This window comes from Ambystoma mexicanum, chromosome 14 (genome assembly GCF_040938575.1).
Source record: "Ambystoma mexicanum isolate Mex_15411 chromosome 14, UKY_AmexF1_1, whole genome shotgun sequence".
Lineage (NCBI taxonomy): Eukaryota > Metazoa > Chordata > Amphibia > Caudata > Ambystomatidae > Ambystoma > Ambystoma mexicanum.
Genome location: NC_090940.1, coordinates 183050837 through 183063761, shown reverse-complemented (window position 1 = coordinate 183063761; position 12925 = coordinate 183050837). Strand labels below are relative to the sequence as shown.

Below are 12925 nucleotides of genomic sequence, written 5' to 3'. Positions count from 1 at the left end.
GGTTCCATTCTATTATGGCAGTGATGAAATCTGGGCCATATTGACAACTCTTTCTGTAGGGCATTTATTTAATAGCCTGCCATCATCATTTATCAACTGTGCGAAGTCAGAAATATAAACACAATTTGAGCTTTGTTGACTAAAGCATTTGGCAAAGTAAAGCAGGAGGTGGAACAATCGTGGTTTCAGCGCCTAAATAGCGCGCGCTCTGGGACACAGAGAACAGTTCTCTTGCAACGCGCCACTCCGCACCAGGGCGAATCCGAGAGCAAACGGCTTGCTTGGGTAATTATTTCATTTCTGGCTATTGAAATATTAAAAGTGTTAAAGCCACTGTCAGGAAAGGTTTTCCGGTGGAGATGGACCTTTGCGTAGGAAGCATCATTTCATCTGATGCAATGTAATTTCATAGAACGCTGTGTTTTGCATGACAATAACTTATAATTGCATCGCACCTAGAAATTGCAGAATAATGTAATGCATCAGACCTCCAAGTAAGATAAGGCTGGTAAGATAGCTCAGCAGGTTGAGCGCTTGTTGCTGTGATCTGCAGGTTCGAATCCTGGCATGACCAACTCAGCCTTTCATCCTTCCGAGGTCGATAAATAAGTACCAATTTCTGTTGGGTGATATTGTATGTAAATATGTGCTTTGGATTAAGGTGCTAATTAAATAACTTATCATTAAAGTGCCATGGACGAGTAGGCTCGTCCTTTTTGCATGGACTTGCATAATAGCCTGGCACTTAGGGGTGTTGCTAGGGCAAGGCAAGACTGGCCCACCACCAGAATGCCACTAAAATCAACCAAGGGGACAGATGTGCTGCGGTACACTGATGGGGGAATGGGATGAGGAGGTTTATTTACTCAGGTCTGCAAAATTCCTCATGAAGGTCAATTTTCTATAATGAATGAAAAAGTATTTAGCTTTTTGGATGTTTTATCTTTGAAAAAACACCTCCCCATCGCATCTTTTTATGGGGCTAATTTTCGAGATCACAAAAACATTAAGCATTAATGTTTGCACTAGTGAAAACATCCTTGACCAACCCTGGACATAATCATTAAACTAGTTTACAAATGACAATAATGTTATGTCTAACAATGTATGTAGATAATATGTGATTGATTTATTCATGACCGAAATTAACTTTTAAATATATATAATCTACTATATGTGAAAAGCCATGTTTCTATTTTTTGACTGTAGCACAGTCAAATATTAAAATTAAATCATAATAATTAAAATAAATAATAATTAAAAAATACATAGTTTGCAGAAGAACCAAAACAGCCCCCTGTTGTAATTTTTGCATTTAAAGGAATCTACATTACAGGAAAAGTGTTTGCGGTTGAATGTTTGCAGAATTGCATGTAGCTCGTGAAACCAGAAGCGCATGGGTCACATTTTCCGAACATTTATTTGGCACATGTGATGTCATTATTCTAGCTGTCCAGCCCTGCTGAAATGCTCCGGTCACCTTTGAGAATAAGCTGAGGTGTGCACTTGTAAAAACTACTGCAGATACAAATAAAAACACACCCTGCCTGCTTTTCTCATGTGTGGTAGTTTCTGACAATCAGCCGCCATATGGACGGCCGGAACCCGACATTTTAAAAGCACTCCTGATACCTTAAACCCGAATTGCAAAGGCCACAAAGGGGACCCGATCTGGGTATGCCTGGAGTGTCTTGGAGATGAATAGCACACATGCTGTTCACGTGAGAGCCCCTGAGACGATCCGCAGGCCTCTACAGGTGAGCTGCAATTGCACGTTTTGGGAATGATGCATATAGTAACCAGGCAACGAGGAGCTGCTCATGTAGCTGTTTCCTGATTGGCTGTCGTGGACATTCTGTGAATTGGGTCCATGCTCTTTTTTCGCTTGATTGTAGTCAATCCACCTTTGGCGGTAAGGGACATACAAAATATAAAGACCACTGTTGTTCAAAGAATTTTATTGTTTTTCTTTAGGAAAATTATGCTGTTACATTTCTTGAGTGTTAAACGCGGCTACACGAGTTCTAGTTTCATGCTGAAGAAGGGTAATATTTTAAAGTTCACGATTATGAGGAAGAAGATTATGAGGAAGATCCAGCACCAGTGCAATAGGCGAAGGGCATCGGTAAAAGGAGGGCAGCAAACAGAATTAGATTCACCCCATCTATGCAGTGGTGGACCGGAAGGGGGGCAGGGAGGAACAGTGCCCCCCCCTGGCTCCTCACTGGTGCCCAGAGTGCCCGACAGCCTCCCACTGGTGCAATATTATCCGTCCCCAAAGCTGCCTCCGCTCCTGCATCTACGTTGATATTGCATGCTGTGGCGCGCCGCGCGGGAGCTGCGCGGCCCTGAACGCCAGCCACTATTTCTCTTACCCAGAATGTAGAATCAGGAAAAGAGGGTATTCATGAGGCTTTGTAAATCATTTGGAAGCAGCTCAGTGACATGTCACTCTTTTGCAGGAGGCCTCTGGCATTGGGGCTGCCTCAAGGCTCATAGGTAACGAGTGAATAGGTTCAGGGGATAAGGGCGGATGCCATTTTCTTCCTGTATATAGTCTGAGTTGCATCAAGGGATGTGGAGAAGAACTGAGCCATCCATCCAACTGTATGTCTTCTACAGAGTCTGAAATCATAAATTTGACAACATCATGTTTAAGTACAGTAATGATCGGGGTGCGGTAAATAAGTGTGCAGATGTCTGTCTGTGTGTATGCCAACCTTAGCTAGGAATGGGAACCTGCTCAATGCATTTACTAACTCAATGTTCTTTTCATATTCATTTGTGATTTGTGCAAGAGAAGGAGGAGTTGAAAGAAGCAGGTGTATGAGAGCATGTTCTTTCCTTGCACAGCCAGGATGACAAACATGTTTTAGCCACTGTTGCCCAGCTGGTGCTCGGCAGGTCAAGTAGATCCTATGACGTTGTTACATCACCAGGCTTTTTTTCGCCAAACATCTTTGGCCGAAAAACACAATCGAAAAATATGGGGAGGTGGGGGTGGTTAAGGGGATATAACAGGTAGAGGGGTGTGAGAAATAGGCACTAGATAATGGGAAAGGGAAGGCTTAGGGAGAACCCACCCTTATATAATTCCCCCAATTAAAAAAATGTAAAAAATTGATGAGTTTTTTTCATCTGAAAATATTCAGCAAAAAACTCAGCGAAAAAAAACCTAGCGATCTAAGAGCCCAAGAAGACATATATATGGATCATATGAGGTGGACAGACACAGTCTGCCCTCAGGACAATTTTCTCCCATCCTAAGAATCTTGGCCAGAAAGGTAAACTACCTGAGTATCTTCAGACCTCCTTGACCTGTCCGGGAAGAAAGACAGAAAGAGTTTACGAGTTAATTAAGTCTTTCGGCTATCATTGAGAAGGGCACATGTACTCTTGCCAAATGCCCTCTTGAGCAATGGGGAGATGGGATTGCAAGGGTCTGCTATACATCCTGAGAAAAATCATCAGCAAAGGATGGGATTTAGGAGGTTTTACGCTTGATTCAGCACTGAGGACAGCTGTGTTGTTCTCAACCTACTGAACCTGGTGAATTACATCTCCACGAGCTAGGATGTCATGTTTCAACTGACACAATTATGCTGATTACATACCCTCCTGCCACTGTAATATTATGACTCTGATGACCATAATTGATCCCGGGGAACCTCTGCCTATAGAAACATAGGAACTATTAATATTCTTAAATAATTAAATGTCTTTCTTTTCATTTTCTGATTAATTACATGTGTATTTAAATGTATGAAACAAAGATTGTTAAACGGTGCTATTTCTGTAAAAAAGCATTTCATGATTTGGAGAATAGAAATGTAGAAAAGCATGAGAAATGCCCATAATGCACAGATTGTACTGCCTCCAGAATTAAGACATTTGTGTTTTTTACCTGCCAGGTGCTGTTGCAGTCATGTTACCTTTTGCGTCACTATGTCTTCTTCTTATGGCAATGTAAGTTACACCCTTTGAATTCACACATTCTGAATAACAGGTGTATTTACGACTGTAACAAAGAGAAATAATGAGTGTGTTTTTTTCAGAAAGGAAAAGAAGATGAGTACTGTGGTGAACCAACAGAACAGATTATTCCTACTCTCTGTTCCCCTGCCCTCATGTGCCCCTTCTCGCTTTCGCTCCTTTCAGATCCTAGCCCCCCTACATTGGAAGTCCCTACTTTCTCTATATACGCTCCATCCCCACCTGTTCCTTCTTCCGTACTTCCTAGAAATCTCTTCTTCTCCATTCCCCACCCTGAAACCGCTCTTTCTCTCTCCCACATGTCTCTCCCCTACTTCCTCTCCCTACCTACTTCCTCTCCTCTTACACTCACCTGTCGTTTTCTTTACAGGCTAATTGCTCTAGTCACTGTTTTGTTGGTTTGACTCATGTTTTATAATTGCTTCTACTGCTATAATCTACTATGTATCTTTGTTATAATGTGAAGCGCTTTGGAGTAAAACGCTATATAAATACAATAAATACAATACAATACATTACACGCTAGATGTATTTTCAAACACTCTGGGCTGCATAGTTAGTTTGGTGTTATTTCGGGGGTAAATCCAATGAAATACCGCCAAACGGAATTCCTATAAACACTGCTTGGTCTCGTGTATTTACAGCAGGATTACAAGTGATGATAGGGCGGTATTTTTGTAGAATTACCATTAGCAGTATTTCTGCCGATTTTGCTGATTTTTGTTGATAAGTTGTTAAACTTATCTCCAGCATTTTGCTGGAGGTTTATCCACCAGCTTATCACCAAACCTATAGTATGGTGGTGTGGTAATGCGGCAGTAATGTGGCTGTAATGAAATTACCACCACATTACTGACATTTTGTTCCTGAACCGCCGTACTTGTAATGAGACCCTTCTTTGTGATTAGGACGGGTGATGGGATACATGTCTATAGATCCCAGGGGTTTCCATATAAATGAAAAGGTTGTTCATCTCTCTGAACAGTCTAAGTAAAAAGGTATAGGGAAGTGTGGAGTGCCTGTGGATGTTCCTGTCTATCAGGGCTACTGCTCTCCCTCTGGAACTCAGTGTACTTCCCATTCCTTGTCCCAGGTCTGCAGGGCCCAGCATGTGTCTTGCCAGCCACAGAGCTGCATTTCTGAACATGCAGTCCCTTAGATATAGCACCCAGCATGCTTCTTAGCACTCCACAACACACACTCACAGGGAGGGAGCGACCAGCATGCGTCTTAACACTCCACAACACACACTCTCAGGGCGAGAGCACCCAGAATACTTCTTAACACTCCACAACACACACTCTCAGGGAGAGAGCACCCAGCATGTTTCTTAGCACTCCACAACACACACTCTCAGGGAGAGAGCACCCGGCATGCTTCTTAGCACTCCACAACACACACTCTCAGGGAGAGAGCACCCGGCATGCTCCCTAACACTCCACAACACACACTTTCAGGGAGAGAGCGTCCAGCATGCTTCTTAGCACCCACAACACACACTCTCAGGGAGAGAGCACCTGGCATGCTTCTTAGCACTCCACAACACACACTCTCAGGGAGAGAGCACCCAGCATGCTTCTTAGCACTCCAAAACATACACTCTCCGGGAGAGAGCACCCAGCAATCTTCTTAGCACTCCACAACACACACTCTCAGAGAGAGAGCACCCGGCATGCTTCTTAGCACTCCACAACACACACTCTCAGTGAGAGAGCAGCTGGCATGCTTCTTAGCACTCCACAACATACACTCTCAGGGAGAGAGCACCCAGCATGCTTCTTAGCACTCCACAACACACACCCTCAGGGAGAGAGCACCCGGCATGCTTCTTAGCACTCCACAACACACACTCACAGGGAGAGAGCGACCAGCATGCTTCTTAACACTCCAAAACACACACTCTCAGGGCGAGAGCACCCAGAATACTTCTTAACACTCCACAACACACACTCTCAGGGAGAGAGCACCCAGCATGCTTCTTAGCACTCCACAACACACACCCTCAGGGAGAGAGCACCCGGCATGCTTCTTAGCACTCCACAACACACACTCTCAGGGAGAGAGCACCCAGCATGTTTCTTAGCACTCCACAACACACACTCTCAGGGAGAGAGCACCCGGCATGCTTCTTAGCACTCCACAACACACACTCTCAGGGAGAGAGCACCCGGCATGCTCCCTAACACTCCACAACACACACTTTCAGGGAGAGAGCGCCCAGCATGCTTCTTAGCACCCACAACACACACTCTCAGGGAGAGAGCACCTGGCATGCTTCTTAGCACTCCACAACACACACTCTCAGGGAGAGAGCACCCAGCATGCTTCTTAGCACTCCACAACATACACTCTCAGGGAGAGAGCACCCAGCATGCTTCTTAGCACTCCACAACACACACCCTCAGGGAGAGAGCACCCGGCATGCTTCTTAGCACTCCACAACACACACTCACAGGGAGAGAGCGACCAGCATGCTTCTTAGCACTCCAAAACACACACTCTCAGGGCGAGAGCACCCAGAATACTTCTTAACACTCCACAACACACACTGTCAGGGAGAGAGCACCCAGCATGCTTCTTAGCACTCCACAACACACACCCTCAGGGAGAGAGCACCCGGCATGCTTCTTAGCACTCCACAACACACACTCTCAGGGATAGAGCACCCAGAGTACTTCTTAACACTCCACAACACACACTCTCAGGGAGAGAGCACCCAGCATGCTTCTTAGCACTCCACAACACACACACTCTCAGGGAGAGAGCACCCAGCATGCTTCTTAGCACTCCACAACACACACTCTCAGGGAGAGAGCACCCAGAATACTTCTTAGCACTCCACAACACACACTCTCAGGGAGAGAGCACCGAGCATGCTTCTTAGCACTCCAAAACACACACTCTCAGGGAGAAAGCACCCGTCATGCTTCTTAGCACTCCACAACACACACTCTCAGGGAGAGAACACCCAGCATTGCTTCTTGACACTGAAGAAAACCCAGTCACAAGGACGTACAATCCAGCACGCTTCTTGTGCTAGACCTAGGGGTCTAGTGCTGAGCTCACATCCAGGGATGTAGCACCAAGCGCACTTCTTTACACCCCACAAGCACAGTATCAGTAATATAGCAACCAATAGGCTTCTTGACACCAAACAAAGCCGAGTCTCATGGATAATAAGGTATAGAATGAGAGACTGGGTTCTAGATAGCGAACACTCCTGTGCTGAGCTCTGTGTATAGTTCTCTTGGTTTTGGTCTGTTTGTGCAAGATCACAGGTATGTAAGAGGCAAAACCAATGCCTCTTAAAAGGGAGATTAATATGGAAATGTCCCTACTCGTGAATAATAATGCTGCACGGATATAGCTACCAGCAGGCTTCTTGTCACTTCACCAAAGACTCCGGAATATAGCTTATGTGTCAATTCTTAGCACAGTCGCGGAGACAGAGCATCGAGCACGCTTCTTGGCACTTCACCGATGACTCCGGAATATAGCTTATATGTCACTTCTTAGCACAGTCTCAGAAACAGAGCATCGAGCACGCTTCTTGGCACTTCACCAATGACTCCGGAATATAGCTTATATGTCTCTTCTTAGCACAGTCTCGGTGACAGCGCGTCGAGCACGCTTCTTGCCACTTCACCGATGACTCCGGAATATAGCTTATATGTCACTTCTTAGCACAGTCTCGGAGACAGAGCGTCGAGCACGCTTCTTGCAACTTCACCGATGACTCCGGAATATAGCTTATATGTCACTTCTTAGCACAGTCTCGGAGACAGAGCGTCGAGCACGCTTCTTTCCACTTCACCGATGACTCCGGAATATAGCTTATATGTCACTTCTTAGCACAGTCTCAGAGACAGAGCGTCGAGCACGCTTCTTGGCACTTCACCGATGACTCCGGAATATAGCTTAAATGTCACTTCTTAGCACAGTCTCAGAGACAGAGCGTCGAGCACGCTTCTTGGCACGCATCTTGGCACTTCACCGATGACTCCGGAATATAGCTTAAATGTCACTTCTTAGCACAGTCTAGGAGACAGAGCGTCGAGCACGCATCTTGGCACTTCACCGATGACTCCGGAATATAGCATATATGTCACTTCTTAGCACAGTCTCAGAGACAGAGCGTCGAGCACGCTTCTTGGCACTTCACCGATGACTCCGGAATATAGCTTATATGTCACTTCTTAGCACAGTCTCAGAGACAGAGCGTCGAGCACGCATCTTGGCACTTCACCGATGACTCCGGAATATAGCATATATGTCACTTCTTAGCACAGTCTCAGAGACAGAGCGTCGAGCACGCTTCTTGGCACTTCACCGATGACTCCGGAATATAGCTTATATGTCACTTCTTAGCACAGTCTCAGAGACAGAGCGTCGAGCACGCTTCTTGTAATGTCTCACGGATATTGTGCCAGCTCACATGCAGGGATATAATACCCGCTGTTACTGCCATAGAGCTAGTGCCTAGTTCACTTCCAAAGATATGGTGCCCAGCTCTCTGCCTCTAGGTTCCCTGCAGGGTACGTAGTGGTATTTCACCCTGCATGCTACGCTGATGTCTTGGGGGTGTAGTGGCCAGCTCACTAGGAACCCTGCCTTTTCTTCCGGAGTCACACACTGGTCTGGGGTTATATGCGATGTTATTGTTCAGAATATGCTGAGATGGCTTTTTAACGAGCACCAACTAAAAGGTGTAAAAAAATATCACGAGTCCCTTTTCGCCACAACTATTATCTTCATACAGCTAGATTCTATGGTCTCATAGCGCCATCTAGTGGATTTTACAGTAATATGATTCCATCTCTATAAACGTTTATTCGGTTGTTTATTTTCATTTACCTAAGGTGGCATACTTTCTACCTACACCTGACCATAGGGTGACAATTAACGGGGGAGGGGTGTACCCCCGGTCCCTCTTCCCCCATCGACCCTGAAGCCTTCCTTTAATCTCTCCTATTGTTTCCTTTTATACCTGTACCCCTTTTTTCCCAATGGTTTTTCTAACCTGTAATATTGCATCATCCCCTGCAATTCGTTATTTTGACACCAATTTGATGTTTTTTATCCTCTTTATTTCCTATATTCGTTGTTTTTACACCTTCCGCTTTGTTCTCTTTATTTTCTTCTGCTACGCAATCACTGGTCACCTGGTGGGCTTGCGCTCCTTGGCAAGGTTTGGTCTCACACGTCTCAGGACTTCCAGACCTTTTTAGCTCTCTCATGCCTCTCCGATTTATCGGGTCTTTCCGCCATCTTGGCGAGGCAGGTTTTTTAGACCTCTCGGCTCTGCTGGGCCTTTTTAGCTGCCTGTGGCCTCCTTTGTGTAGACCAGCCACTGAAACCTGCACAGAATAGTCCACTGGCTCAAGTGGACTCCCCTCTGCTTCTTCTCTTTTTCCACCTCGTTCTTGCTGCTATGCATAACTGCCACCAATATTAAGTGCCCAGTTACCTGAGGGTTCGGCGCGCGTTACAAATAAAGAGACTAAACTAAACTAACACTCTGGTTGTGACAGCCTTTTATATGTCACAAGCGGGGTGGGTTTTTGTAACAAGGACTTGTATGGGTTATCCATCCAAATAGATATGTGTATTCTATTTTTTGTAGGTAAAGGTATTTTTTTAAAATTAAAATGGGTTTTAAGGGGTAACAAACCGGGTGTAGGGGGGGCATGCCCCCATTAAAAGAAATTGAGAAAAAAATGCATTTTTTCGATGCATTTTTTCGAGGCTTTTGATTTTGATGCTTTTGCATTCGATGCTCTCACTATAAACCGTTTACATGGTATCTGGTGATTCCATCGAATACAATAATGCATCGAATGCAAAAGCATGGAATTCAAAAGCCTCGAAAAAATGCATTTTTTTGTAGGTAAAGGTATTTTTTTTTAATTAAAATGAGGTTCAAGGGGTAACAAACCGAGTTTGGGGGGTGCCCCCATTAAAAAAAATGGAGAAAAAAAATGCATTTTTTCAATGCATTTTTTTCCGAAGCTTTTGCATTCGATGCTTTTTCATCCGATGCTATCACTATAAACCTTGTAAATGTATTTAATTTCTCATCTGCATTATCTAAGTGGGCAACATAATCAAAATCTCCTATTCTCATACAACGTATATACACACAGGACAAGGAGATAGAAAAGAGGTAAGGGTACAGGCTGAGAGCTGCGCCTAAACAAAATCCTGCTAAAAAACAATTGCACCACTTATTAATGCAGCAATCTTAAAATCTACAACATTATATACTCTCATTAGAGCCACAAAACAATTCCATAAAAACCTCAGCATTCTTCGGGAGTGAGAGACTTTAGTCTGATATCCAGGAAGAGCGTCACCGAGAGCGGACGCAGACGAGAACATAAATAAATGCATTTACAAAATAGAATACACACATCTTTTTTGGTGGACTTAATTTGAGCTATCGAAGTGGATTCTGAAACACGGCTCCCCTATTTTTGATGGGTTTGCATGGGTCTCTCCCTGTGGCTTCAAATGGACGTGTGGCCCTTTTAGAATCAGGCACTAGACCCGCCTCCTTATCACAGTTCCACATCTGCCCCTTGAGGCTCTTAAGCAGTTCTGGCACTCTCTGTCCTGTCTGCAATCAAGGCTCAAGTTTCTCATGATGCACAAATACAATAAAAGGCCATGGTTTTTGGCTTGGTGGATCGCTGCGGAACCAGACTCAGGGAGAGGGGACATCAACCTTTATTATGGTCAAACATCTTTAGCTCTGTACCTCAGTGATAAGAGGATGGTGGGGGGAATATGAGGAGAACATTGCCAACCCCTACTCTGAGCGCTTCCACATATTAGGTTACGGATCTGGCTTTCGGACCTAATAGGTTGACCTTCCTGGTCCGCTCTGGTGGACATCAATAAAAACTCTGGATTTGTGGCGTGGTCATTGCAGGAAGTCAGCAATCTACGCCGCATCCCGTATGGGTTCTTTACTGGCGACACATCCGGACATAGTAGACTCGCGTCTCGGTGTACTCACACTAATGCGGTTTGCCACCAGCCACACAATTCTTGATTGGTTTTCCTACACAGATCAGTAACCTTGGTGATCTATCTGCTCTGCAGGCATTCCGCAAAAGTGTCTGTTGCATCAATATTCTGAGTCTAGGGGTGAGGCGATATTCTAAAAGAATGTATGTACGTTTTTCAGTTCCATGTGTTAAAATCGCGGCAAAAATGGCCGTGGACACAAAATATTGCAGCAAAAAGGCTGTGGTTTTGCTGCCGCAATCCATGTAAAGGATGCGGGGGACACCCCCGCAAACCCCCGCTCCCCTTAAATGGTGTAATGGGGTATACCTGTAACTGATTAAATCACAGCATTTTTGCCGCCTTTATTTGTGCTGCGGTTTCTTCACCGCATACACGTTTTTCTCACCTAGAAAAAGCACACAGCATCTGTCAGACTGCATTGTATTGAAGGATTCCATTACTGATCACTTTGGATACACAGCATCTGTCAGACTCCATTGTATTGAAGGATTCCATTACTGATCACTTTGGATACACAGCATCTGTCAGACTCCATTGTATTGAAGGATTCCATTACTGATCACTTTGGATATACCCCTGTACCGCCTTTGCGCACAGGCAGACTTGTTTTCTTGGGACCAATGTTACTCCTGATGAGTGGCACAGTTTATTTACAGAAACAATTTCAGGTTCAAAACATTCACACAGTCTGAGCCTGCAAAATATTTAGGGGACAGATTACATAAAGTGTTTTGCAGGCTCAATTAGGCACCAGCAGCGAAATTACAAAATGATCACACAAATGTGAACAAATCATAGATTTGGCTGAATTCGGTCACTACCATTAGTTTGAGTTTGAGCTTGTGCGTTCAATTTGAATCTGAAAATACTGAACATGAAGAGTGGGGGTCGCAGGGGTGTCTCCCGCTCCTCATGTTCGGTATCTTCGGCCTCAGGGTTTGCAGGGATGTACCCCACTTCCTCAACATTGGATGTAGGGGACACCAATAAAAAGAAAAAAAGAGCGACCCTGCTGCGTCCGATCCGACCCGCGTCAGAGGTGCAGCGGCCAAGGGAAAGGTACCAGGGGGGACGTGGGGAGGTTTGGTGGACTGCTAGATTTGGGTTGTTTGATCCAAGTACAAATTGAATTGTGGCGAAATCGACTACGGTCAATTCTGCCACATTTCTTTATACTTCGGTCAAACAACACAGATCTTATAATATTATAATACTCTTGCTTTAAAGAGGAGCCCGTGGGTTATCACATCCCCACTGCACCTTCCTTACCATTCAATGCAGAAAACAAATTAAACAAACAATAGTGGGATGCTGTCTTTTGAAAATATATGGTTTCTGATGTATGATATGATATGGCATTTACAACGCGCCTGTACACAAGTGTTTCTAGGCATGACAAGACAAGGAGGGGGAAACAAAGGGAGGACAAAACAACAATCCTACTATGCCTTGTGTCATTCAGATTGCGCAATTGCGGGGCAGAGGGAAGTGGAGAAGTGCCGGGCGGGGTGGTCGGGGGGGTGATCACAAGCTTTAGCAGCAGCCACGGAGAAGGCACAGCCCCCGTGCGGGTGAGCCTGAACCTGGGAGGTTGTAAAGTCCTGAGATTCTGGGACCAAAGAGGCCGGGCAGGAATGTACAGAGCAAATTTGCTTTGAAGAAATTCAGCACCTAAACCATGGATAGGCCTATCCACAATACACAGTGGGCCTCATTATAAGTTTGCCGGTCTGGAAGTAACAGTGCCGGTAAGATACCAGCACCGTTGCTACCGGACCAGCAAACTATGAGTTGTGCTCGCGGGTGCCTTTCTGCCCGCCAGATCTGACCTGGCGGGCAGACCGGCACCCGCAAGCACAACTCGACGGATGCACCGGCATGGTTCATGAATAATGCCGGT

At 45.1% G+C, this 12925-nt stretch overlaps 1 protein-coding gene across 1 annotated transcript in view; it reads left to right on the top strand.

Moving 5' to 3' along the window:
- Positions 1-236: 236 nt before the first annotated feature.
- The window catches only part of LOC138527265 (galectin-3-like), an 87090-nt gene continuing 74401 nt past the window's right edge, over positions 237-12925 (top strand). Inside the window, exons 1-2 of the mRNA XM_069638360.1 lie at positions 237-285; positions 3912-3966. Coding sequence (XP_069494461.1) covers positions 3926-3966 — 41 coding nt within the window. The 5' untranslated portion in view covers positions 237-285; positions 3912-3925. The remainder of the gene's footprint in view (positions 286-3911; positions 3967-12925) is intronic.